This window comes from Danio rerio, chromosome 3 (genome assembly GCF_049306965.1).
Source record: "Danio rerio strain Tuebingen ecotype United States chromosome 3, GRCz12tu, whole genome shotgun sequence".
NCBI lineage: Eukaryota > Metazoa > Chordata > Actinopteri > Cypriniformes > Danionidae > Danio > Danio rerio.
In genome coordinates this window covers 54315664-54341568 of record NC_133178.1, presented here as the reverse complement: position 1 = coordinate 54341568, position 25905 = coordinate 54315664, and the positions used below count along the sequence as shown (strand labels likewise).

Below are 25905 nucleotides of genomic sequence, written 5' to 3'. Positions count from 1 at the left end.
CTGGTCAAAAGTGACTTGTTGTGTGCAAAGGAAAGATGAATCTGTGAATGAATTCACTGAGAGATTTTGTCAATCCGCCATAACATACAGTGGATTAGCTGATAATTCGGACAGTGTGCTAGATGATAAGGGACCCCTAGTCCGCATCTGGTCAGATGGCCTTGCAACTGAATACAGACAAGCTTTGCCATTTCTTAATATCACCTGGTCTTCCACCACTCTCAGAAATAATCTTAACAGTTTAGCTTTGTGGGAAAGAGACTCTTACATCAAAGACAGAGTCAGATTTGAAGCAGCCGCCACTAAGGTCAACACTGAAAAGACATCAAATCACAAATGTCTTAGGAAAAATATCTGTTGTCATTACTGTGGTAAAAAAGGACATTGGATGAGGGAGTGTAGAAAGAATAAAAAGAACTTTAAAGAGATGAACAGGGTAAATCAACTTCTGAACAGTTTGCTAAATGCCCTCAACATACCCCTCCCCTCATCACTAAATCCATTGAGCTGTCCACAAAGATGCTAACCATTTTTGGCTGTGAGTGCTTAATGTCCCAGTTCATTTACAATTAAGATGAAAGACTCTTTGTAAAAAGACACAAAGGAAACTTCTTCCTTTTTATTGGGGAACTCTGCTTAAGTCCACTTACAGCCTTGAATGTGTTTAACACATTTTCCAATCACTACCCATTCAATGTTATGATGTCTGATAGGACTGATATTTATTGAATGATAGTTTGTGTCACACATTTTAAAGTTTGCCCACCACACTCAGGGACAGAACAGGACACACAAACCAGTGAGGAGCCCAGGGCAGAACTGAAAGCAACAGGCTTCAGGGGCCGCACCCTGTGGTGAAGACTCCCTTTTCTTTTTTGTTTTTCTCCCCCCATCCTCACCTCACTGTTTTATAGGTGTCATAACTTTAAGATTAGGAGATAGAAAATACACAACACTATACGATCACCAACTTAACACCACTATACGATCACCTGAATAACTAGACACATGAACTGTATGATCATACAAGTCTATGCATGAATACTGCTGGTCTGCTGTTTCCGTGTTTTCTTGTGTGCAGGTAAACACAAACACTGCATCTTCTCAAGAAACACTCTAAACCAGAGCATCACTACGGAGATCCATGAATGACAGGAAGTCATCAGATCAACTCTGTGCTGGAGGAGAACCACAAGAAACACACCTCACAAAAGACTGAACACTATTCACAAGCCATGGACTTTCAGAAGATCTGCAGTTTAACTACATGATTTTTTGTGTCATCATGTAGGATTTGTGACATTACAACTGATTGTCATAAACGTGTGAACAGTTTTGAAATCTACACTTACATCTACGTAGATATTGAAATGACACAGAATAAGTTTAAATGTGCCTGTAATTTTTCAAGTTACATGACTAGAAGATGGGGCTTCTGTTATCAAACAGAAGCCATTGAATGGTTTTAGGAAGGCTTACAAATTTATATTTTTTTTGTGAGAGTTTTTAAATAACTCTCAAAGGGGGAACTGTGGAAATATAAATTTATATCATCTAATTTCAAATTAACAATAATCTACGTATAACTAAAAAGTTATATTCTCTGGTTTTTAATTATATTATTTCATTGACATGCCAGCTAGGAGGGTCATATAACCTTTGTCTTTCTGATTACAGGCTAAGCCAAAGTAATGCAAATTGTCAGTTTCACAGCATGGGGTGTCTATTGTTTTCTCTTTTCGATCAAATGGTCAGGCGGTTTCTGTCTCCAGAACATGATGAGATCAATGCCTGAAAGAGCAGTTTACCCTGCCGACCACAACGCTTAATTTGCATGCTTTGTTTAGCCAAATCCCCTCCTCCTAAGAACACAATATAGCCATGAAATCTTTGTCTTATTTCAGACTAAGTCAGACTTGTGAAAGAACTTGCAGACTGCGGACCTCTAGTAGGCTCTTGCAGACACATTGGACATTTTAAAGACGCTGTATGACTGCAGATTAACCAACACGTCTCAATAAAGGAATTCTGCTTGTTTCGAGTCTCCTGGACTGGGTTCTCTCTTCTCTTTTCATCTCATTTATTTTTTTTTTACAACAATGTGTAATAAAACATGTATGCTGTGATGCTTAATTATAACAATGATATAATGAATTAAACCACTTTTATCTTACAAGTCAACTAATTTTAGTAAATCATGATGATTAATATTTTTAATATTTATTTTATAATGATCTTGTCAGAAATGCAATTTTTTTTTGTATGTAAGAAAGTAACACTTTACAATAAGCTTGTATTTGTTGATGTTAAGTAATGTGTTTACTAACATGAACCCACAATGAACATGACATTTACAGTATTTGTTCATGTTAGTTAAAGTTTAAGTCTATGAAATTACAGTTGCTCAACATTAGTTCATGTTAACTCATGCTGCATGAGTTAACTAAATGTTCACAATTAGTTCATGTGAGTAAATATATTAACTAATAAAACCTTAAAGTGTGACCAGTTAGAATATATGTAGAAAATTTAAATTTAGAATACTTTTTATATGATTGAATATTTTATAAACTCACACCAAACAGAAAATGGAATGAGCACCCATTGTTAAAGTTGAAGATAAAAGGCTTTCATTTTGTAAATAACAGACTGGCAATTTTTCTTCACAAAAACTCAATGTATTGTCAGAAGAAAGTCACAGAAATTGACAAGTATTAATTTAGTATGTCCAGTATTATTTCTATTTTTTTTTTCCTCAATAAAGGTGTGTCACCACTTAATCACATTTCATATATAAAAAATAATAATAATTAAAAAAATAAAAAAATAAAAACTGTTTCAGCTAAAATATATTTTTGTTTCTTTTTTTCTCAACTGAACAACAACAGACACTTAATTTCAGGGTTCCCACTTTAAGCCACATGTCAAACTCCCAGATTTTTTCTGACTTTCACAGTCTAAAAAGCTGAATTTACATGACAAACCTGTATACACTACCAGCCAAAAGTTTAGCTGCCTATCCAAGTTTTAGGAACAACAAATAACAACTTGACTTCTAGCTGATCAATTGGTATCAGTAGTGGCTTATATGAAAGGCAAAGGCCTCTAGGTTATGCTTATTTTACCAAAACAAAACATCATGATGCCTTGATTTTTAATTATATAATTAGGACAGTAAGGTCTGACTTTGCTTTAACAGAAACAATGTACAGTATAGAATATAGTCATGGTGCAGATGCAAGATAATTAATATTGCATATGACTCCCATGAGCTAGGACAGACTGCATCTATACATCTCTGCATTGACTCAAATTACTTAATATTGAAGCCATCTGGAATCGCATAAAAATTTTCTTGCAGGACTCCCAGAGTTTATCGGGGTTGTTTGTATTCATCTTCAATGCCACCTTCTCCATCTGACCCCAGACATGCTCAATAGTGTTCATCTCTGGTGACTGGGCTGGCGCCCAATCCTGGAGCACCTTGATCTTCTTTGCCTTCAGGAACTTTGATGTGGAGGTTGAAGTATGAGATGGAGCACTATCCTGCTGAAGCATTTTTCCTCTCCTGTGGTTTGTAATGTAATGGGCAGCACAAATGTCTTGATACCTTCAGGCTGGTAATGTTGCCATCCACTCTGCAAATCTCTCACGCGCCCCATAATAAATGTAACCCCAAACTAATAGGTCCTTCTGCAGTATTTGTGATGATTGGGATAAAGTTCAGCTGATGATTCACCAGAAAAATCTTTTGCCATTTTTTTTCCAAATGATTAACTAGAAGTCAATATATTATTTGTTGCTCTTACAGCTGGGATCGACGACAAGATGTTTGTCAGGTGATGTAAACAAATAGAAAACCAGGCAAAGGTTTTGTTGCGAAATCCCTCCAGAGTTGTGCAATATAAAACATTTAAAGCTAAATAAATTAGCAATAAATAAATTACATATTTTGTAGTAGGATTTATATGTTAAAGAGCTAAACACTTTCTATTTGTTTCTCACAGTTTTTTCTTTTGTTGTTTAGGTTTTAAATTCAGAAATTGGCAGAAAACCTGTTATTTTAGGCAACTAAAAAACAACAAACATTTTCCTGCAAAATACAGGCGGCACTGGTTACAGCTACAGACAGTATTTTAATAGGCATAGCCTGGTAATGGCAATTGATTGCCAGTTGAAATGGCCTTACTATAACAATAAGCAAAACTCATTATACAAAAAAAAAACAACAAAACACAAAAAATACATTTTGATAAATGAAATAAATAAATAAAGTGACAAGCAAAATCATCAAAAATCCCTGAGCTTTCCGAGAAATCTGTGCAATATTTTCTCTGACTATTAAAGTCTTGAACAGGCCATTTACATGTAAAACCTTATAATATCTAAGGAATTCCATGACCCATGGGAACCCTGTAATTTACATCTTAGCTAACCTGAGGCAAGGTAAATTAACAGCAAATTATAATTTTTTTTCTTCAACATCTCTTTAAATGCCTGTAATGTTTGATCTTGTTTGTAGGTCCAGGTTCAAAGCTGCAGTTTTTTTTTTTTTTTTTTTTTTCTTTGTGGAAGCTTTGTGTTTAATGAGCTAATAAAATACTTTGACTCACACCAATATTTTGGCTTAATTACTTGAAAAGTAACTATTTAAAAAACGGGATCCCTAACATCCATGCAATTATTATGACAAAAAAAATGCCTTCAGGGTGATACAAACCCATATCAACATTTATTTTACCACAACAGGCATCTGGATCTACATTACCAGCTAATAGCTCTCTCATGCTGTAGCTATTTGTTGTGGACAAGAACGAAAATGCATTTGGCAACTATAACACTTTTTTTTGCCTTCCTACCTCACTAGCACTAAATCATCCACTATGAGCATGTGAAATCTCTATAAATTAGAGTGGCAGAATCACAGAATGGATATGATCACAACCTTCCAGTCCTTAAAAAACATCTGACAGCAAATCCTTGATGTTTTGCACAGAATGTATGGACTGAGGAGAAAAAAAAAGTGTTTGTTTCCAAGGGGAACGACCACAGGCCGCTGAATAAGGCAAGACAGCAAGGCTTTAATTTTATCTGAATACAATGTGATGACAAGCGACGCCTAAACCCAGTCTCCCAAACCCCCCCAATGAAGCTCCACACAGCCCACTCACAGGCTAAAGATATCTCTTGCAGCTCCGCTACAAACATACTTTAATCTGCAGGAAACTGTGTACTTTTGTCGTTTGGTAAAAAAAATAGTGGATGATGGGGAAAACAACGTGACACTACAGGAATATAAATGCAATGTCTAAAGATGCAAATATAGGAAAAGCTTGGATTAACATGCTAAACCTTATGTAGTAAGAAGCTTGGGGTGTACAGCTATAGGTTGAAATAAAAAAAAAAAATTAAAAAATTCCTAGTTTCTCTTGCTTTTCTAGATTCATTAGGTATGGGCTTGAGTAAAACGTTGCATGCTCCTTGAAATCAAAATAAAGTTGTTGTTTTTTTTAGTTGTCAGTGTGTTAAGCCCAATCACAATTCTATTTTATCCGCTTGGCCTTTAAAACAGACTGTGAAGGGGTAGGGTAATATTCCGTTGAGAAATTATTACAGACGCCATGTCATTATGTCATCAAAAATGAATGTTGCGAGCATATAAAAACGCTCAGCTTTAATGCAATGCATTGTGTGAGAATTGATGCTATTTCCATATGAATAAGCTAAAAATTATGGGCCCTATCAAACACCCGGCGCAATGTGGCGCAGGGCGTGGTGCAATACTTGTTTGCTAGTTTCAGCTTGCCGCAAGAGTCGTTTTGAGGTGTAGCCCCACGCTCTTTAAATAGCAAATGCATTTGCGCTAATATCTGCGCCCATAGGATGCGTGTTTTGGCACATTGCTGGCATGTTGCTATTTTGAGGAACTTTAATGGTCTTTTCTTTAGACCAGAACAAACCCAGTCTAAAGTGCGGCGCAGAGTGCGCCTGGCTTACACGCTGCTCAATACACACAAGATGTAGAGCAATACGCAAATATCTTTACATATGAAAAATAATTAAAATATTAAGGATATGTATAGGATATAATAAGTATATATATATATATATAGGATAAAAATTTAAGAATTTAAATAATAAGAATTTAAAAGAATTTAAATATTACAAAACATATTACTTTCGAGCCTACATGAATTTAAAAACCACTGCCTTGAATCCTTCATCTCGGGAGGCTTTTTCAGTTCATTCAATTTGCTTTTGTAAAATGTTATTATTATTAGCAGTATTATTTATTATATCCATATTAATATTTGTTTTATTAAAAACAAGCTTAGATTTATCCACCTGTCAGGTTTTAGACATATTTAGAATTTAGAAATAGTTTTGAAACAAATCTTTGCGCTTAAACAAAATTAATTATTTATAGGCTAATTGATGTCTGTGCGTAAAGTTTTCCCTATCCACGAGAGCAAAAGCGAAAGTGAACTTACTTTACGTCATGTAAATAGCAAATGCGCTTATGGCGCAACACAAGGCTCTTAAAGGGAATGGGAGATGAGACTCTGATTGGTTTATTAAAACACACAAAAAAAGTTTACTCAAAACACACCTATAACTCATTAGGAAAATAAACTCAACCCTTTTAGACCATGCGACATGGTGCAAAGCGGATTTTCCCGTCCTTATATTAGAAAATATAGATTATGACACACTGTGAATGCGTTTGTGACCTGCGCTTTCCGTTTTGTGCATGGACTGTCAAAATAGAGCCCCATGTCTTTTTGATATCATGCGTTTCAGCAACAAGACCATTGATACAACCGTTGCCTAGTAACATTCAAAAAAATATGCAGTGCACTGCTCTTTACTAATGTCAACAAAAAGGCATTGTGGTGCATCTCATGTTGTTTTTTATTGTATGTAATTTCATCATCGATATCGCAATGTGATCCAAGTGTATCCATCGAAGTATAAGCAATTTAATGGACTAAAATATTTTGAGGCTTATGGCTTATTTGCGAGTGATGTACGAAGAACGGACCACAGGGCTGAGTTTTGTTTATCTGTTTTAGTAAGAATTACGACATGTTTTCCTCGTCTTGTCAAGCCGTGCTTGACCTCTGCTTTGTTTTGTTGTTTACGTAGTTGCCGTCTGCACCGATCTCTTTGCCTGCGACCCGACTACTCTGTTTGCCTTACCTGTATGTACCTGATTGCTCCTGGCTGACCATTGCCTGTCTCACTATTTCCTAATAAAACCTGCACATGGATCCCCACTCCACCGTCCCTCACATAACATTATTAGTCAGTTACTGTGCCTGAATAAAATTATACTCTGAAAACAAACAAACAAACAAAAAAAAATGTTTATTTAAATTGTTTCTTTTTCATTATTACATTTATCTTAGCTTAGATTGTTTACTAGATTGTATGCAGGTGCACTCCCCAACAGAATCATTCCATTCAATCTAACTGTATTAATTTAATAACAGAAACAAAAAAAATCAAGTCATCTGTTAAAATTGTATTCATATCACAGAATAACAAAATATCACAATATTAGACTATTTCCAGTGTTGTGCAGCCGTATAATTTGGACAAACATTATTTGTCTTCAGCTCGAAAGTGCACAAGCCTCTGGGTTTCCTCAGGCATCACTGTTAAATCTGATATCATGTAAAACTGCTCCATATTCACACAGTGCTCATATATTAATGGAGGTAACCACAAGGAATCAATATTATACCAAATGTGCTGTAAAAAAGCTTTTTCACTGCCACTAAACTTGACTGAAATCTAGACTGGCCTATTTTGTCAATTTATCACGTAAGGTTATCAGAATTTCAAATCTAAGTATAATAGTGCAATATTTTGCAGCCCTTATTTTAAGGGACAATCATTATCAAAATTGTTAGCCATTTTTTTCCAAACAAACTTTTGAAAATCATGACCATAACACATTAACATTATGAAATGAAAAATCATATGCTTGTTTGTAATAAAAATCCCTATTGATGAAGTTTTATTTTTGTGGGTCTCACTTTTGCAGCCCTGTTCCTTTTCATGGAAATTTTCCATACCTCTTTTTAGTGTGGTCCTAAGAAATCTCATTTCAAGGGCTATATGGCCCTTCGCCTTACCCCTAAGCTCTCAAGCAACAGAGAATTGGGACACAAACGTGACTGAGGGGTATAGTTAAGTAGAAGGGTTAAAAGGTAAACTTGGGATTGGGCCTTAGTCGTAAAGCTATCTACACTGTAAAGCCCAAAAAGTTATTGTAACTGAAGCCATTTAAGTTCAAAAACTAATCCTAAAGAATACTGTTAACAATCCTTTTGAGTAAACAAAGCAATTTGACCAAAGTAAAACCCAATAAATAAAGAAAACTCAAACCAACTGAGTACTGTAAAACTCAATAAGAAAAGGCACATTAAAACCATTTAAGAAATCCGACTGTTGCAAACAATTGGAGTAAATAAAAAAATAATAATAAAACTAATACGAGTACAGTGAACTTACTCCATTTAAGTTGAAGTAATGAGGTATTTAATTAACTCATTACCTTCGAAACCTTTTTCAAAGGAGTAGAATTTAAATTTTGTAAACTTTGAGTTACCTACACTCATTTTATTGACTGTTGAGTTTAGAGTGTTTATTATAATTCACATTTCACATTTAGGACATATAAGCAGCTTCCGTTTAAACACTTGTAGTGTGTAATTTCCAGCAAAATGAATCAACAATTTATTTGTTTTTGAAACTGAAAATATTTCAGCTTTCATCAAATATTTTGACCACTCAAATGCTAGTATCTGACTTGTCCCACCCCTGTATAATTCTTTTCTTTTGCTTTTCAGTTAATGCAGAGCTGTGATTAAAAAAAAAACGGTATTGTTTTTTTTTCTTTTTTTTTTTTTTTATAAATAGGACGAGCTACTCGATACCGGTATTCATATTTCAGTTGTAATTGTCAAACACTGAATATAAATGGGCATTTCAAAGCACTTTACGGGGACTTTAAAGTGTATTTTTTTCCATAAAGGTCTGATGACATTTCCTCAAAAAAAAAAAAAATAAATAAATAAATAAAATAAAATTATTCAGATCATTTTCTTTCCAGAAAATTAAACGTTATTTTTCCAGATGTTATTTTCTTAACTCTTCTGATCAAAACATTGGTATTGCATTGTCTAAAAAAGTATATAATCATGTCTGAAACATGGCATTCTTTATTTTTTGCAAAACTGCTTAAAACACAAACTTCAATTTTAAAATAGTAAGAAATACCATTAATAATTTACAAAAAAAAAAAAAAAAAATGTTTTTCTCAAACTACATATCATGAATCCAGAAAAAAACAGGGAATTTTCAAGTGCTTTCTTAATTTTTTCCATAGCTCTACTTTGTGTGTAAATTACAAAAACTCGTTTGAGGTTGCAGGTTTCATTTTTGTATTTCGCCCCTTGCAATGACAAGGCTGTATGTTTATAAGTTGCATGAATAAAATAATCTGCCAAATGCATAAATGTAAACTGTTTGCAAATTACCCAACACATTTGCCTAAATGTTTAGTATATATCCAAAGCAGTGGCAGCAAAGTCATCCAATTTTGTAAATACTCTTGGCTTAATATTTCATCAGACTGCCAAGACGTGACAAAATTTGACTCAAAATAAGCTAAATAACCCTATTACTGTGACCGTTCATAAGTTTGGCATCAGTAGGATTCTAAATTATTTATTTATTTGTATTTAAGAAAAAAAAAATATATATATATATTTTCCTGAGCAAATACACTTCAAATTGATGTAAAGTGGCAGTTTTCTTTTTTATTATCTGTCTTATAATATGTGATGTCAATAAATGAATGAATAAATAAATAAATGAATGGCAATATTTTCTGAGCATCATATTGGACAGCCCCATAGCTAGCCTGCTGAAAGGAGTGGTTATTTTTTTAATCAAAGTAGAAAGTTTTTGCCTTATTTTCTATTTAATTATGATATTTAAATGCTGAATTTTAGTGATATTTAAGCATTATTTTTTTAGCTGTATTTTCTTGTCGGGTGGTCTTTTTTTCAAAGAAATATGAAAAAAAAAGAAAAAAATTAAATACAAATATTACAATATCAAGAAAAAAAATCTGTTAAAGTTTTAAAATAAAATCTGTAGCCTAATGCTATTTATTAGGCAAATAACAAATTGACCAGCATAAATTCCTCAGTCAGAATTTATTTGAATAATAGAAACCTTAAAACAACAACAACAACAACAACAACAATAATAATAATAATAATAATAATAATGTGTCAGGATTTTCCTTTTTAAAAAAAACTGCATTTGAATATATTTAACAACATTAACCAAATTAGTATTTAAATTAACTTTTAAACAAGCCAGTTTTGGTGCTTCACACCTTTTTATTGGTCTTTTTTTTTTTAAATTTAAGAATAAGGGTTAAGATTTAGAATTAAAGTTACTTGTAAAACTTTTTCTCTATTTAAAAACAATACAGTAGGTCAATAGTGAAAGATGACTTCTCTTACGTCAGATTGTGTGTTTTCTTGTTAGCTGGATGATAAAAAATAATTGTTTGCATTGCCCAAAACTGATTAGCTGGAGCCACGACCAACAGAGGATTCGGCTTGGTCTTAAAGTCTTAATGGTCTTAAGTTTTAATGGGTTATTTTCACAATTTATGATTACATAGCAGTCAGGACAAATTAACTTATGAATAGGAAAAATTCTGGACCTTTGTCAGTGAAGAGTGGATCTTTCGAATAATCATATTATAATGATTTTTGAAGGATTACTTTGAAAAAACAGATTTCATCCCAGGAATTAATTACATTATTTATATTTTATTCATATAAAAACATCTAATTTTAATAATAACCTTGCATAATACCTTTAACCACTAATATGGATTTTAAAAGTGTAACGGTGTACAATTTTGGAATAAATAAGTTACCAACAAGTACCTTTTTGTATTTAATGCCTTTTTTCTGAGTATGTTGGCGAGTACAATATATAAACAACTTATTTCAAACTTACTGAAAAAAAAAATAATAATCTTATCAAAACTACGTGTATCAAAACGTGTAAAAAAATATAATCCAGTGAAGTTATGCAAACATAGATCAGTTCACAACCCTTTGCATTGGATATGTAACTGGATATACATGCATTTAACTGGGCTGCTGTTGAATAATTTTAACATTAACTGACAGTAAACAGCACTCACAGACCATGTTACTTCCATAATATACCCCATAAAGCATTTTCGAGTGAAACATAAGAAAAAAAAAAGCAAACAAACATGTTAAGTGCTTTTCTTCATCCAATTGTGATGGGTCTTAATGGATTTCAGAATGTGTGCTTGTGTATAATAGATGAATGTGCATTACTAAAGTAGAGCAAATGTTAGTTTGTTTTGTCAGTCTGTTGTGTTATAAGGAGTGGGATTTGCTATAGACTCACAGTCAAGTATCTTGCGTCCAAATCCACCTTCTTCTCCAGCTCCGACAGCAGCTCATTGTGGAAACATTTCAACTGCAAGCAAGCAAACAAAACAAATGCACAACGTTATAAAAAATTTTTAAAAAGTCTTTTTAATAACCAGAGAACACAGATTTGAACAAAATAATATACTGGACAACATGGCAAGGTACTGACAGCTTTAGTATAACCTTGTCCTAACTAGACATGACACTGCAGCACACAATAAAATATGTTTTCTTGTTTTTTTATTTCTGTATTGTCAGCAGTTTTTTTTTTTTTTAGTTTTTGTTTATTTATTTTTAATGCTGTGGCTGGATACACAACATAAAATCAATGGCAATGATAACCTTAAGTATCGGTTATGCTCTTAGTTTAGTGTTAAATGTAATAACAATACATTTTATTTATGATGCACTTTTCTTAAACTCAAAGTGCTACAAGATACACAATAACAAATTAAAACTGCAGAGAATGACTTGCATAAAATTTCTTCAACTCTGAAATCTGGACTTTACTAGAACTTAAGAAGCTTTAACACTATTTATATTGTAAAAGCACTATACAAATACAAACAAATTAAATTAAATTGAATAAAATAAAATCCCAGTAAGAAGCCAGAAATCAAACCACAATAACAATAAAGCACAATAAATAACTAAAATCTTACAAATTGCATAAAAGTGACAGTGAAGATCCCAAATCAAATGCTTTGCTAAAAAGATGTGTCTTAAGAAGCTTCTTAAACAGCATTCCTGACAATTTTGTGTATGCATGCATTCCATAACTTCGGAGCACAATAAGAAAAAAAAGTAAAAATGTAAAAACAAAGTAAAAATGCAGAACAAAGACAGCAAGTAGGATTAGAAAAAGTCAGCAGATCACAAAGGTAATCTGTAGCTAACCCATGAACTGCTTTGTAGGTTAAAATCAGAGTCTTAAAATCATTACGTGATGGAACAGGCCAATACATGAAAATGTAGCTACAATACAATGGACTTCTAATCTTGAAAAATAAATGAATGAAAACATAAATATTAAAGGCGAGAACACAATTTAATTCAACAAGTGTATTCCATGACAAAAATTTAAATTAATTATTTATCCATTCATTTTCTTTTAGGTTTAGTCCCTTTATTAATCTGGGGTCACCACAGCGGAATGAACTGCCAACTTATCCAGCATGTTTTATGCAGCGGATGCCCTTCCAGCTGCAACCCATCTCTGAGAAACATCCACACACACTCATTCACATTCATACACTACAGACAATTTAGCCTACCCAATTCACCTGTACTGCATGTCTTTGGGCTGTGGAGGAAACCGGAGCACTCGGAGGAAATCCACGCGAATGCAGGGAGAACATGCAAACTCCACACAGAAATGCCAACTGACCCAGCCGAGGCTTGAACCAGCGACCTTCTTGCTGTGGGGCAACACTATTACCTACTGCGCCACCGCAAACTACTTAAAATATGTTTCAATTAATTGGTCCCATTAATATCCAAATACACTTTATATACAATTTATGTTTCTTTTTTTATGGTGGAAAAGATTATTTGAATTATTAAAATGGTTGAACTTTACACCAAGAATGCAATTTTAAATATTATTTATTTATTTTATTTTATTCTAAATATTTTTACAATAAAATAAAAATATTTTTTTAAATAACTGTTCACTGAAAGGTTCTTTATAGGAACCAAGATTAGTCTTAAAATCAATTCAACCTTTATATTGAAGATGCAACAACGTAGAAACAAAAATCTAATGACAAAAAAATCAAGACAACGTATATTTTGTAAAGATGCATGAGTTAATATTTAGTTAATAATATATAATAAATTATATATAATAAATAATTATAACCAATATATAACAAATAATACTTATTTTCAAGAGAACAAACTTTTTTTGTTGCTTTAAGTTATTTTAATAATATAATCTAGTTTTACCTACATTTGTAAAGTTATACAAAGTGTAACTTAATATTTTAGTCAGTTTGATTGATATAAGTTGACATGACTAGATCATTTCATTATATTGAACATTATTTTTTTTACAGTGTAGCCGTCCATTTAGTTTGTACTTGTAATAATGTTAAAATGGTTCATACTTATGAAGCCAATTGTAACTTCAGTGTGCCAGCCCTTCCATATTCTCTTCTGATGTGATTATATGTGCTTTAATTTATTTTGTCACATCTCCTAGCTGTGTCATCTCCCATGTGGACAGATTGTCATTGAGATCTGATTATACCATACAGTAGTAATGTTGATGAGCACAAACAATAATAACTCATGCATCTTTAAAAAGGGGCAATGAACTAACAAATCAACATTTCCCTTTATCTTGTGACACTTAAAAGGTTGATGTGCTAAAAGCATTCTGCGTTTTTGAGTTTCAAAAGTGAAAATGGTCTCATTTCTCAATCAGTTTATATTGAAGATAATCTGCCAAAACGACAGGTTACCAAATAAAGTCACTTTATTACATATTAGTGTCTAAACTCCAGAGATTACGATCAACTTCTCCCACTTCTACATCACTGCCTGTTTAGCTCTGCCCACTTATTCATGAATATAAAAGACAAATTATGAGCTGTAATGGCAAATTACATGTACAAATATTGGCAATCCATCCCAAAATAAGGAAAGAGAGGACAAACTCTATTTTAACCCTTTATTAGATAAACGTCTTTGACACTGATTGCAATATGAACTGTTTTTAGTCCTAAAAGTTTTAAGGTCTTGTAATAAACCCCAGTGACATTACAGGGATGTTTCAATATTTTTTAATGAGTGCCCTATAAAGGGTTATGGAGAAATAAATTGATTCTCAGATTACAACATGTTATCATAGACTTGTTTACAAACTACGTACAGTACAACACAATTGATGATTGTAAAATTGAATAATGTTTAGATAGTACTAGATCTGACAAAAATGGCTCATCACATGATTGAGTATCTACATTTTTATAACATACACCTATTACTTTAATTGTTATTTTACTGTTTTGGAATGTGTGCTATGGTTTTGTTAAGGACTTTGGTCAGTGCCAAACTGAAGTTAAATGTTCTTTATAAATAAACTGTTCTTACTTTACTTAACTACCTATATTTCTAATCAACTAGTTAACAACATTGAAAAAAAATTTAGCCCTCCTTTTAAACAATGGTTGAAAGAATTGTCTCATTGCTTGGCATAGCAAAATATACTTTATACGCTTATATTTTAAGAGAAAACTTAAAACTTTTTTCAAAATATGGAATTTGTTTTGTAGGATTTCTGAAGAAAGCTGATACGAATCTGTCCATATAACATGCATATTGTATCACCTGCTATTAATATACAATTGTTTTGAAAACTTTATAATGAATGTGTTGTACATGTATTTATTTAATTAGTAATTGTAATTTTTATTGTGATTATTTTTATTTGATTGTTATATTTTTGTGTGTTGTTTAGTTTTTTATTACATGTTAAAAGTTCCTAAAAAACAATAAAGACAGTTGAAAAAAAAATGATTTGTTAATGTTGAAATCGCACCTATGATGAAACATCATCTTTTGGGAGGTGTTTGGACAGAACTGTGTGTAGGTATAGTTTGTCCACAGTCAAATTTTGGTGATAGGGTCCTGATCTCTCCCATTTGAGGCCCACCGCAATGGGATGTAGGAGTGTGGTTTCCATGCTCACTGAACTGGTTGACAGTCACATATTAACATCACTTTATAGTAGAATGTATAATTATATCCACAAGAAGACAGGACGTGTGCAAAGGAACTGGGATTAAAAGATCTGAGTACTCTCTGTGATCAATCATAATCAAATGTTACCAAGAATGAGTTTTAAACGCATGCGCCGCACGCTGTGTGTGCATGAACTGTGTACCACCATTGTGTGTGACTCATCATTGCAGAATGGCTTGAATTAAATACATAACAAATACATCAAATAATAATAATTGGTAAAGTTCTGTAGTACTTCTCACAAACATTACGTGATATCTGCTTAAATCATGTCTGTCACTTTGCTGTTTATCTGACACAGCCAAAGATTGAAGCACACTGACAGGCACGTGGGAATGGTAGGCAGGGAGAACTAGCATTAAAGGCACACAGTTTGAATATTCTGAAAGGTATCATAAATAATCTGATGATTGTTTTGAGCTGAAAATTTACAGACACACTCTGGAGACACAAAAGACTCGTATTAAATCTTGAAAAAATGGGAAAAAATAGGTGCTTTTTAAGTGTGCCAAATTGTCACCTAATCATAGAAGTAGGTGCTTAATTCAGAGTCCACAGTCCATCACACCTATTCAAACTGTGTTCTAATGAGGGTGGTCAAAAGGACAGAAAATAGTCTATTACTGCGAAATTAGGATGATTTTGTGTGTAACAATCTTTGATAGCATTTTGAGTGGACCTCAGAGAACTGCAAAAAATATTTAAAAAGACAGTTCATGACCCCTTTAAAGACTACGTTGTTGCTAATTGCAAGTACACTGAACTAAACTTGGCCTCCAAGAGCATGAGGGTAGAAGATTGTGGTTTTATTAAGCAGTTACATTAATTATTCAACGGAAATGTGTTTATTATTTGAGCAGAATTTTCTATGCAACTCACATGGGTGCAGCTGGAAGTAAACAGAGCTTTACAACTCGGTAGACTAGATTTGACTCATCTTTAATAAGAGAACATGTAAAGAAAACCCATTGAAATCTAATTCATTTTAAATTGATCCTTTTATAAAGAGGCAAAATGTAGGATGTTAAAGCAAAATACACACCATATCCTCTAACTGCACTTGAATCTGCCGGTGAACCTCGGCCATCTGGAAAAGCACGTCCCCTGCGGAGAAGAAGGACACACGTCAGTTAAAACAGAGGATAACAGGAAATGACCTCATGATCATGTGACTCAAAGGAACAAATGTAAGTGCGGCTAAAGAGAGAGATCGAGTGTGTATGGAGCAGGAAAGAGAAAGTAGAAAAGAGGACAGAGAAATCCCAACGTGCATTACAACCATGCCATCTCACTGAACACACACACACACCACAAAAGGGCAAACACAGACAATGACACACTCAAAGACATTAAACACTGAAATGAACAGTGGGATGAATAGATGGAAAATAAACTCACTGAGATGAGCAAAAAACGCAAAACATTGCAAACAGGGTTAAAATACTGCAGTGTGTTAAGATAGATTTCACTGAGAAAAATTGAAGTTTCGTCATTATTTTGAGTTCATCATATGCCATTATGTGTCTATGGAAAGAGATCATATGACTTTTAATTAGAGCTAGGCTCTGAAAATGATATTATGTGAGCAGATAAAGTTATTTGATAGCATTTTCACTCAACAAACTGATGAAATGTGTTTGCTGATGAAATGTTTTACTTATTATTTATGCTTGATTTGTGCCACATGGACTGCTTATGCTTTTCTGTGAATCGTGCACAACAGAAGCGCAATTTTTTTTTTTTATTGTTTACATGCAAACTGGTTTAGAATGAATCACATGACTAGCTTATGAACTTGTGTTTATAGAAAATATAATTAAAAATTCCGTTATTGTGCATATACTCCACAGGAAACAGTAACTACATACAAGTTCAAATTAATTATGTATGATGATCATCACAAAATGATGACAAAACTAACATCGAGTAAGTTTTTCGATGTGCCTTTTAAAGTGCCCCTATCATCTTTTTACAGGTTACTCATTTAGTTTTGGCTCCGATTGGCCAGATGATTGGCCCTGTCTGTTGTGATTGGTCGACTGATCACACTACGTTTGAATTTAATGCTCATTACTGTTATCTGGATTTCAACTTTATCAGCATAGCAAGTATACAAACATTTAGGAAGGCCTCAGTTTTGCCATATCAATTTGAGCTTGAGGCTGCAGTTACCGTACACTAGTGTGTTTTTGTTTAAATAATTTCTTAGAATGAAAATTCTTCATCTTGCTTTTTAATTGCACTTAATAAACACCATCTCCAACCACAATATAGACCTTAAAATGCATGATCAGTGACTAATCAAGCCTAATGGGCATGTGCATATTTTGCCAGCATTCGTACTTTCTACCCACTGGTTGTGTAATGTACAGTTATCAAAAGTATCAACTTCTGTACTAATTTTTTAGAAACTAGCATTTCCTGCTAACGTTTGAGCACTTTCTGAAACACCGTTGATTGGTCGTTGCCTTCACATGCACAACAGATATGATGGTGATTGGATGTGAAGGTCATCAGTTTAATACTCTTCATCGATGTTCACAAAGTGCAAACAGATATGTAATGGCCAATCAGCAGTGTTTCAGAACACGCTCAACGGTGCTCAAATGTTAGTGTGAAATTACATACATTTTAATTTTAGGCCAACCAGTCCGATAGCTTCCGGGTGAAACTTTCCATTACAAAATCGCCACATTTAAGGTCTGTTTTTTTTTTAATAATTGATCTTCACAGCCTAATAGATATATATTGGGTTTCAGACGAGAAAAGAAGCAATGTAAAATTACATATTTCCCTGCGATCTCTTTAAAATACAAACATTTATTTTACCCCAGTATTTTCAATGGAGGGCGATGCAGTGGCGCAGTGGGTAGCATGTTCACCTCATACGTTGGTGGTTCATTCCGCTGTGGCAACCTCAGTTTAAAAAAGGGACTAACCCGAAAAAGAAAAAAAGAAAAAAAAAATGCTTTTTCAATGGAGTCTCTGCGCTCGCCTGCTGCCATTGACGGCACTAGTTTACTAGGTCTATCATCCCATTTAAAGCCTGAACAGCTAAATGAAAACTTAAGTTTATTTAACTGGTTGTGTTTTAATTACATTATGATGTCGATGCTGTAAAAGGAACCATCAAAAGTAGTCACAGAAACCTTTCACAGGAAGTTTACCATGGCTGAAAAACTCTAGTTGTGCATATAGCCCTTTCGATACTTTTGACAACCCTTGTGTAAAGGTCATATGAGAGGGATTTGGAACATTGCACATTGTCCACTGATTCATCAGACAATCAATCAGAGATTGACTGTGTATTACCACACCTTTGTTTTCAAAACTTGGCTTTTCAGCGTGTCTTTAATGAAACGGAACATTTCCACACTAAAACTACTACTGTCTTCAGTGTTTTTAAACACTAAATTTTCAGGTCAAAGCTGTCAAGGTATTGTATTGATGTAAAGTTTAATTATAAGAAAATGTATACACCGAACTCATTATCAATGCTTGTAAAGTGGATTTGTTTTTTTAATTAGAGAAAACAGCATCTTCTTGATTAGTGTTGGGTAAGTTACTTAAAAAAAAAAAAAAAGTATTTTATTACTAATTACATAATTAAAAATTGTATTTGAGTTACTTTAATTACTATGCCTGAAAAGTAACTCGATTACTCAATAAGTAATTAGCCTACTTTACTCGATAGCATTTAAAATACCTATCTAGACAACTGAAATTGAACACTTTTAATTCTTTACATTTGAGCCTTTTAACTTTATTAAAAACGTAACATTTAAACAATAATACATATTATATAGGTGTAAGCAACCAAATAATCCCACCATTCTTTATATGTACCATATACTCTCGTTAATTTCTGGCTCTGTTTATTTTTTTTTTTCATACACATGTGAAAACGTCTTGATAAATGTAACCTTAGTTATACTGAAATATAAATATAAAATATAAATACTTAGCAAAATATTTTTCTATTTTGTTGCTCTGCATCGCTGAAAAGATAATATAGAGCCATTTAATTTATTTGCACTATTTAAGGCCAGTACATTTTAAGTAGCTGTAATTACATTACAAAAAAAAAAAGGAACCCCTTTTTTTGAGGAAAAGTAATCTAATTACAATAACTGATTACTTTGTAACTAATTACACCCAACACTGTTTTGACCACAATAAGCAGATCATTGGTTGTACAGCCAATAAAGACCAAAAACTGGTATTAAAGTGAGCATATTTGTTACAAACTTACAGTATTAAGGTTTGTCTTGAACATAAGACTGAAATTAAAGTACTGAGGACTCGGTAGGACTTCAGGTGGTTTAAAACCACTACACTTTGATCTTTCAATTTTGCATTAAATAAAAAGCTAAAATGCTAAAAAGCATAACAGGGGCACTTTTTAACAAACACAAAACCTCTCTCCTAACATGACTGTAAGTCAGAAACAAGCCTTCTCTCCAGTGTTTCTCCTGCAGGCTAACTGTTAGAAATCAATGCAAATAGTAAAGAAAACTAAGAAAAAAAATTAAAAAGAGGGAGGGAATAAACCAAAGTGAACCCATGCAGCAGGTGGAAGTTTGTGTTGTTTTCTTATACCTACATGCTGCTGCTTCTGAATATGCAATGCATTGTGAAGAAAGGAACAGACAGTGAGCAGAGCACAGAGGAGACCCGGTGAGACACTGTGAAAAGAACATACAGCAATGGAGGACAACAGCGAAACCACCCTGAATTCAAGCATGATGATACAGAGAGTCTCAAAGCACATAGGCAGAGCAGATTCATAACACTTCACACTACTGAACAGACAGTCCAGTGGAAATACATGCGTCAGATCCCAGCACACTTGTTCAAACCATATATGAGATTGAAGAGCTATAGCTAAAGTTGATAACTGGTTAAAGCAGAAATCTGAGTTTGACATTAAGCCCAATTTCCATCCTTACTTGAAGCAAATCATAAAGTTTGAAGAAAAAAACAACAACAAACAAACAAAGCAGCAATTGTGATTAAGTTATGTTTCCATCAAGTTGTTGGAGTGACTTACTGGAGCATTGGTAGCCAACACTCACAGGCCACTTTATTAGGTACAACTGTGTGCTCGTTATTGCACATTTTTCCCTCACAACTATCGCCATGGTTTACAGAGAATGATCAGAAAAGAAAAAAATATGTAGTGAGCGGCAGTTCTGTGGGCGCAAATGCCTTGCTGATGCCAGAGGAGAAGGGCCAGACTGGTTCCAGCTGACAAGCAACAGAATTTCAAATAACCACTTGTTACAACCGAGGTATGCAGAAGAGCATCTCTAAATGTTCAAGTCAAACCTTGAGGCAGATGGGCTACAGCAGCCACTCCTGTCAGCTAAGAACAGGAAACTGAGGCTACAATTCGCACAGGCTAAATACTTTCAGCAAATCTGCAGCAACTGCATGATGCTATCATGTCCACATCAACCAAAATCTCTGAAGAATATTTCTAGTACTTTGTTGAATCTATGCCACAAGGGATTGAGGCAGTTCTGAAGGTAAAAGTGGTCCAATCAGGTACTAGTGAGGTTTACCTAATAAAGTGGCCAGTGAGTGTAGTAACCAATAGTAAACAAAAGCAAACAAATGTGCATTTTATCACATTAAAAACGCATAGACCTCCTTAAAAAATTCTCCCTTAAAAATACTCCGTCATTTTGTGTCATATTTAGTAGACAAACATATTTAAAAACTGTTAAGGGACTATTATAATGTGTACGTTCATAATTACAACAACACAATATGTTTTTGTAACATTAGTAAAAAGACAGACAGGGAGTGCTTTCTCTTTCTGTGTTTTCTTTCAACATGACTGGAAAATGTGTAGTAAAAAAAACTCCAGCTGAATCTCCTCGAATATTTGCCTACATACCTGCAAAAAGCCTGACATGTTCAGTTTTAAATAAGACAGCTGATTGGTCACCTGGTAACCCATTGATAATGAAAATCCAAACTAACTCATTGGAATTAGTAACCCAAGATTACATAAAACCCAAAATCGTTGGTAATTCGGAAAAGAGCATCATGAAGATTCTCACAATCTCTCCTTTTGTGAAGCACCGATTTAAGCTTTTATATAAACAGTCAATACAACAATAACTGGAATACAAACCCAATAATTAACATCTCTTCTACTCATATCACATTTGAACCAGTAAGACAAACTCACAGTTGACATTCAATTAGTCCAGCAATCTCAAAGGGACAAAGCTGTATAAAACAGGAGCACAGTGTCTGGATTCAGAACAAGGGAACAGCACTACAGTACTTTAATAAGAGCAATGGAACAACTGCACATTCTGTTCATTCACTGCTTCATTTGCTTTCATTCTGCACGAAAACGCAATTTAATTCACATACTCCCATCATTGGAGGCATTACTGTAAGAGTGATAACCAATTTAGAGAAATAGAAAATCACAAGAGTGAAAGCGGTAACTATGTGGGCGGTTGATGTGCGATGCTTTTTATCTGTTCATCTGTTCATCTAATCAAATGGTGGGCAACATGTTTCTACAGTATTTCAACACTAACATTAGGTAACATCATTGCCTAACAGTTTTACAGCATTATTAATACTGGTGAATGAAATAATAAAACAAAATTAAACATAACAGTATATGTACAATTTACACATGAATAAATGCTGCTGTGCTTTCCTTTACTCTGTTCCAGCTATCATTTATTTATTATAATTATGTTTTGAGTTATGGTGTGGTAATTATGCCACCTGACATTTCAAAACCTGAACTAATCTGGCGTTGTATTAAAAAAAGGTAAAAATGATCTGATATATTAGGAAAATAATTATTTATTTATTTATTTATTTATTTATTTATTTATTTATTTATTTATTTATTTATTTATTTATTTATTTTGCTGGTTTGCTTACTTTGCTCGTTTATGTTTTAATAATTTATTCATTTATTTGTTTGTTTTGCTGGTTTATTTATTTTGCTGGTTCATTTATTTAGCTGGTTCATTTATTTGCTTGTTTGTTTTTGCTAGTACATTTTATTTTGCTTGTTTATGCATTGATCATTTATTCATGCATTTGTTTGTTTGTTTCTTTGTTTTCTTGGTTTACTTAATTATTTACTTGTTTTGCTGATTTATTTATTTTACTTGTTTATTTTTTTTTGCTTGCTTATTTATTTGCTTGTTCGTTTTTGCTGGTTCATATATTTATTACTTATTTGTTTGCTTGTTTTTTTGCTGATTTATTTTGCTTGTTTATGTATTGATAATTCATTAAAGTATTTGTGTGTTTGTTTTGTTGGTTTGTTTGTTTGTTTGTTTATTGATTTATTGCTTGCTTGGTTGTTTTGCCAGTTTATTTATTTTGCTTGTTTATTTATTTGCTTGTTTGTTTTTGCCGTTTCATTTTTTGCTTGTTTATTTTTCTGGTTTATTTATTTTCCTTGTTTATGTATTGATAATTTTTTTTTTCATGGATTTGTTAGTTTGTTTGTCTGTCTGTCTGTTTATTTATTTATTTGCTTGCTTGTTTTTTGCTGGTTTATTTATTTTGCTTGTTTATGTATTGATAATTTCTACATTTTTTGTTTGTTTTGTTGGTTTATGAATTTATTTATTTATTAGCTTGTTTTGCTGGTTTATTTCTTTCTATCTCTTTCTTTCTTTTGCTGGTTTATTTATTTTGCTTGTGTATTTATGTATTTATTTGTTTGTTTAATTATTTATTTATTGGCTTGTTGGTTCATTTGTTTTGCTTATTTGTTCGTTTGATTACTTTAGATTATGTATTTAGCTTATGTATTGGTAATTAGTCGGTAAGTTAGTTAGTTAGTTAGTTTATTTATTTATTTATTTATTTGCTTGTTTGTTTGTTTTGCTGGTTATTTAGTTTGCTTGTTTATGCATTGACAATGTATTTATTTATTTGTTTGTTCTGCTGGTTCATTTGTTTGTTTGTTTGTTTGTGGAATGTTGCATTAAACAATTTTGATTTCAATATAAACAGCACCAGCCTAAATGACTGACTGACTAACTAACTAACTAACTAACTAACTAACTAACTAACTAAATAAACAAACAAATAAATAAAAAAACAAACACACACTTCAACGATAGGAACAAAAATAAAAGCAATACCCAATTTGGGCACAATTATTCTGTGATTTTCAAAATAAAAATCAGAAAGACTTCACTGGCTTGATTATGATTAATCAAGCTGAAACAAGCCAACATAATACGCAGACAATCAGAGGTCTGATTAAACATGCATTTAGTGCAGAATGAAGACAAACATTCAGACTCACTTAATAGTCTGCAGGCACATAGCAGGACAGCTAAACCAGCTTAACTGCTTAATCAGGCTGATCTCTTGACTGATCATGCACAAATAACCAATGCAGCACTACAAACACATACAGACACTGCGGCCCTTAATCTCATTCTACACACACATACATTTCTTTAAATAATTGACATCTGAAACTCACAAAACATGCAGGTCATCTGATTAATAAGTATATGATTAATTGCTGGCTAAACTGTTGGTATGCGTGCTAACTGTTCTGTTTTCAGAACACTTTATTTTGATGGTCCATTTGAGTATTAGTAAACTGTCTGTTTAATATCTGTTGATATTGCTCCTTCAACCGACATTTAACTGACTATAAGAAACTTCGCAAGTAATGTCAGCTTACACTAACCCTAACCCCAACCTAACAGTCTACTTATTATCTATTGAGAATTAATTGGCATGCAGATGGAATGTAACTTAAATTGATCAAGCCAACCATCAAAATAAAGTGTAACCTTTTTTCTTTCTTTCTTCCTTTCTTTCTTTTTTTCTTTCCTTCTTTCCTTCATCCTTTCGCTGGTTTATTTTGTTAGTGAGCTTATTTATTTGTTTTTGGAATGTTGCATTCAATGACTTTGATTTTTAAGATGAAACCAACTAACCAATTAACAAACAAACAAACAAAGCAAACAAACAAACAAACAAAGCAAACTAAGCACTGGAGCGTCCTCGAGCACAGAAAAGTCACTATATAAAATAAACATTAATATTATTTATTTTTTTTTATTTTCTCATAGCAAAAAAAAAAAAAAACACTGAATAATTCGACATTTGTGTAACTCACTGACACTGTAATAACTGTAATTAGTAAATAATGACTGTGAATAGTAAACTATTTACATATATAGTATGGTGCATATATAGTATGGTGGACACGAAGGGAGTTAATCAAACTGCAGTAAAGTTTATTAATAAACCCAAAGTACAAGAATTGGCAATATGACAGGAAAAGGAAAAGCTAATGACCACAAACAAACAAAGACTGAAATAAATGGGCTCAAAGACAATGAGAACAATGAGTTAACAAAGGGGCAGAGACAACCAAAAACAAATTAGGCATTAGCCTGTGTGTAACCTTTATGAAATTACATTATGTATAATAGATTGATAGATAGATCATTCAATGACTCACTTATGCAATCATTTATTTGTTTATGTATGGCTTTATTTGTTCCTCCATTGCAAAACAATTGTGTAGAAGTTCAACTACAGCATTTAAACATTACTCTCAAAACTCAAAATGCTGTACATGTTGACACAGAGCTTTCTTTACAAAAAATGAACACATCCAAATCCCCATGAATGACTGATTTCAACCCTCAGATCATTTATTCACTTTGTAAGCAGCTCTGAGCTGAAACTCTGATTCTGTTCAGCTCAGGTCAAATGAATCAAAGGAAACCAGGAGTGAAGCTGTTATCAAATTAAAAAATGTCAGCAGAATATTGTCTATACATGAAACAATGTATCTGATATGAGGCCTTTGATGTGACATACTGGTAAAGGCGTGTAGTGTTTTTGTTTTGTTTTATTTTGCTGTGAAAGCGAGTCTCATCTTGGACATTTCTGACAGGAGCTCTGTGTGTGGCGGTGTGTGTAGCCTACACACTCAGCTCTTTAAAACGCAACAGTGACGTCTGCATTCCTGTTGATGTAGTACTGACAGACCGCAAAACAGGCATGGCCACTGCAGACAGACACACTGCAACACAGATACACACACACGCATGTGCACGCACTAATATAACTCTTATTGAAAACAACCACCAGTTTAGAATTATAAATAATAATTTTAGTGTGACTTATTTTTAAGACATTTGATTTTCAAGAATGTGAACAAATGATCCTAGAAATGTTTTACATTTGAAAAATATTATTGGGGAATTAAAACTACTTTGCCACAATGATAAATGTTCTTATCTATTGAAAAAATAAAATAAAATAAGTGAATGAAAGAAGTAAAGTGACAACAACTACTACTAGTATTAATAATAATTGAATTTATTTCTTCCACACAATCTCCAAGTAGTACAGTGAATAATAGACACCTGTCAGTCAGCAGAGCAGATTCTCTTGGGAAAATCTGCGCCTGCAGTCTTGCATGTCTGTACTCGGACAGAAATATGCGTGCAAAAAAAAAAAAAAAGAAAAGAAAAACACTAGTCAAATCAAGGTCCCTGTACTTCCTGTCCCGATCTCACCTCTATATGCAAACACCAGTTCAGTACATCTGAAGAGCAGGAGTTTCGTCACCGCCTGTGAAAGAAGTGCAGGCCGCCGCAGGCAAACCTGA

The 25905-nt window shown here is 33.1% G+C and overlaps 1 protein-coding gene across 7 annotated transcripts in view; it reads right to left on the bottom strand.

Moving 5' to 3' along the window:
* baiap2a (BAR/IMD domain containing adaptor protein 2a) overlaps positions 1–25905 on the bottom strand; it is a 220629-nt gene that overhangs the window by 74359 nt on the left and 120365 nt on the right. For all 7 annotated transcript variants that reach the window (XR_012400583.1, XR_012400584.1, NM_001040245.2 and 4 more), the window contains 2 exon segments: positions 16297–16358; positions 11482–11553 (listed from right to left, as the gene is read on the bottom strand). Coding sequence is in view for 5 of the 7 variants with exons in the window: in NM_001040245.2 (NP_001035335.2) it covers positions 11482–11553; positions 16297–16358 (134 nt within the window). In the remaining 2 variants the exon portion in view is untranslated.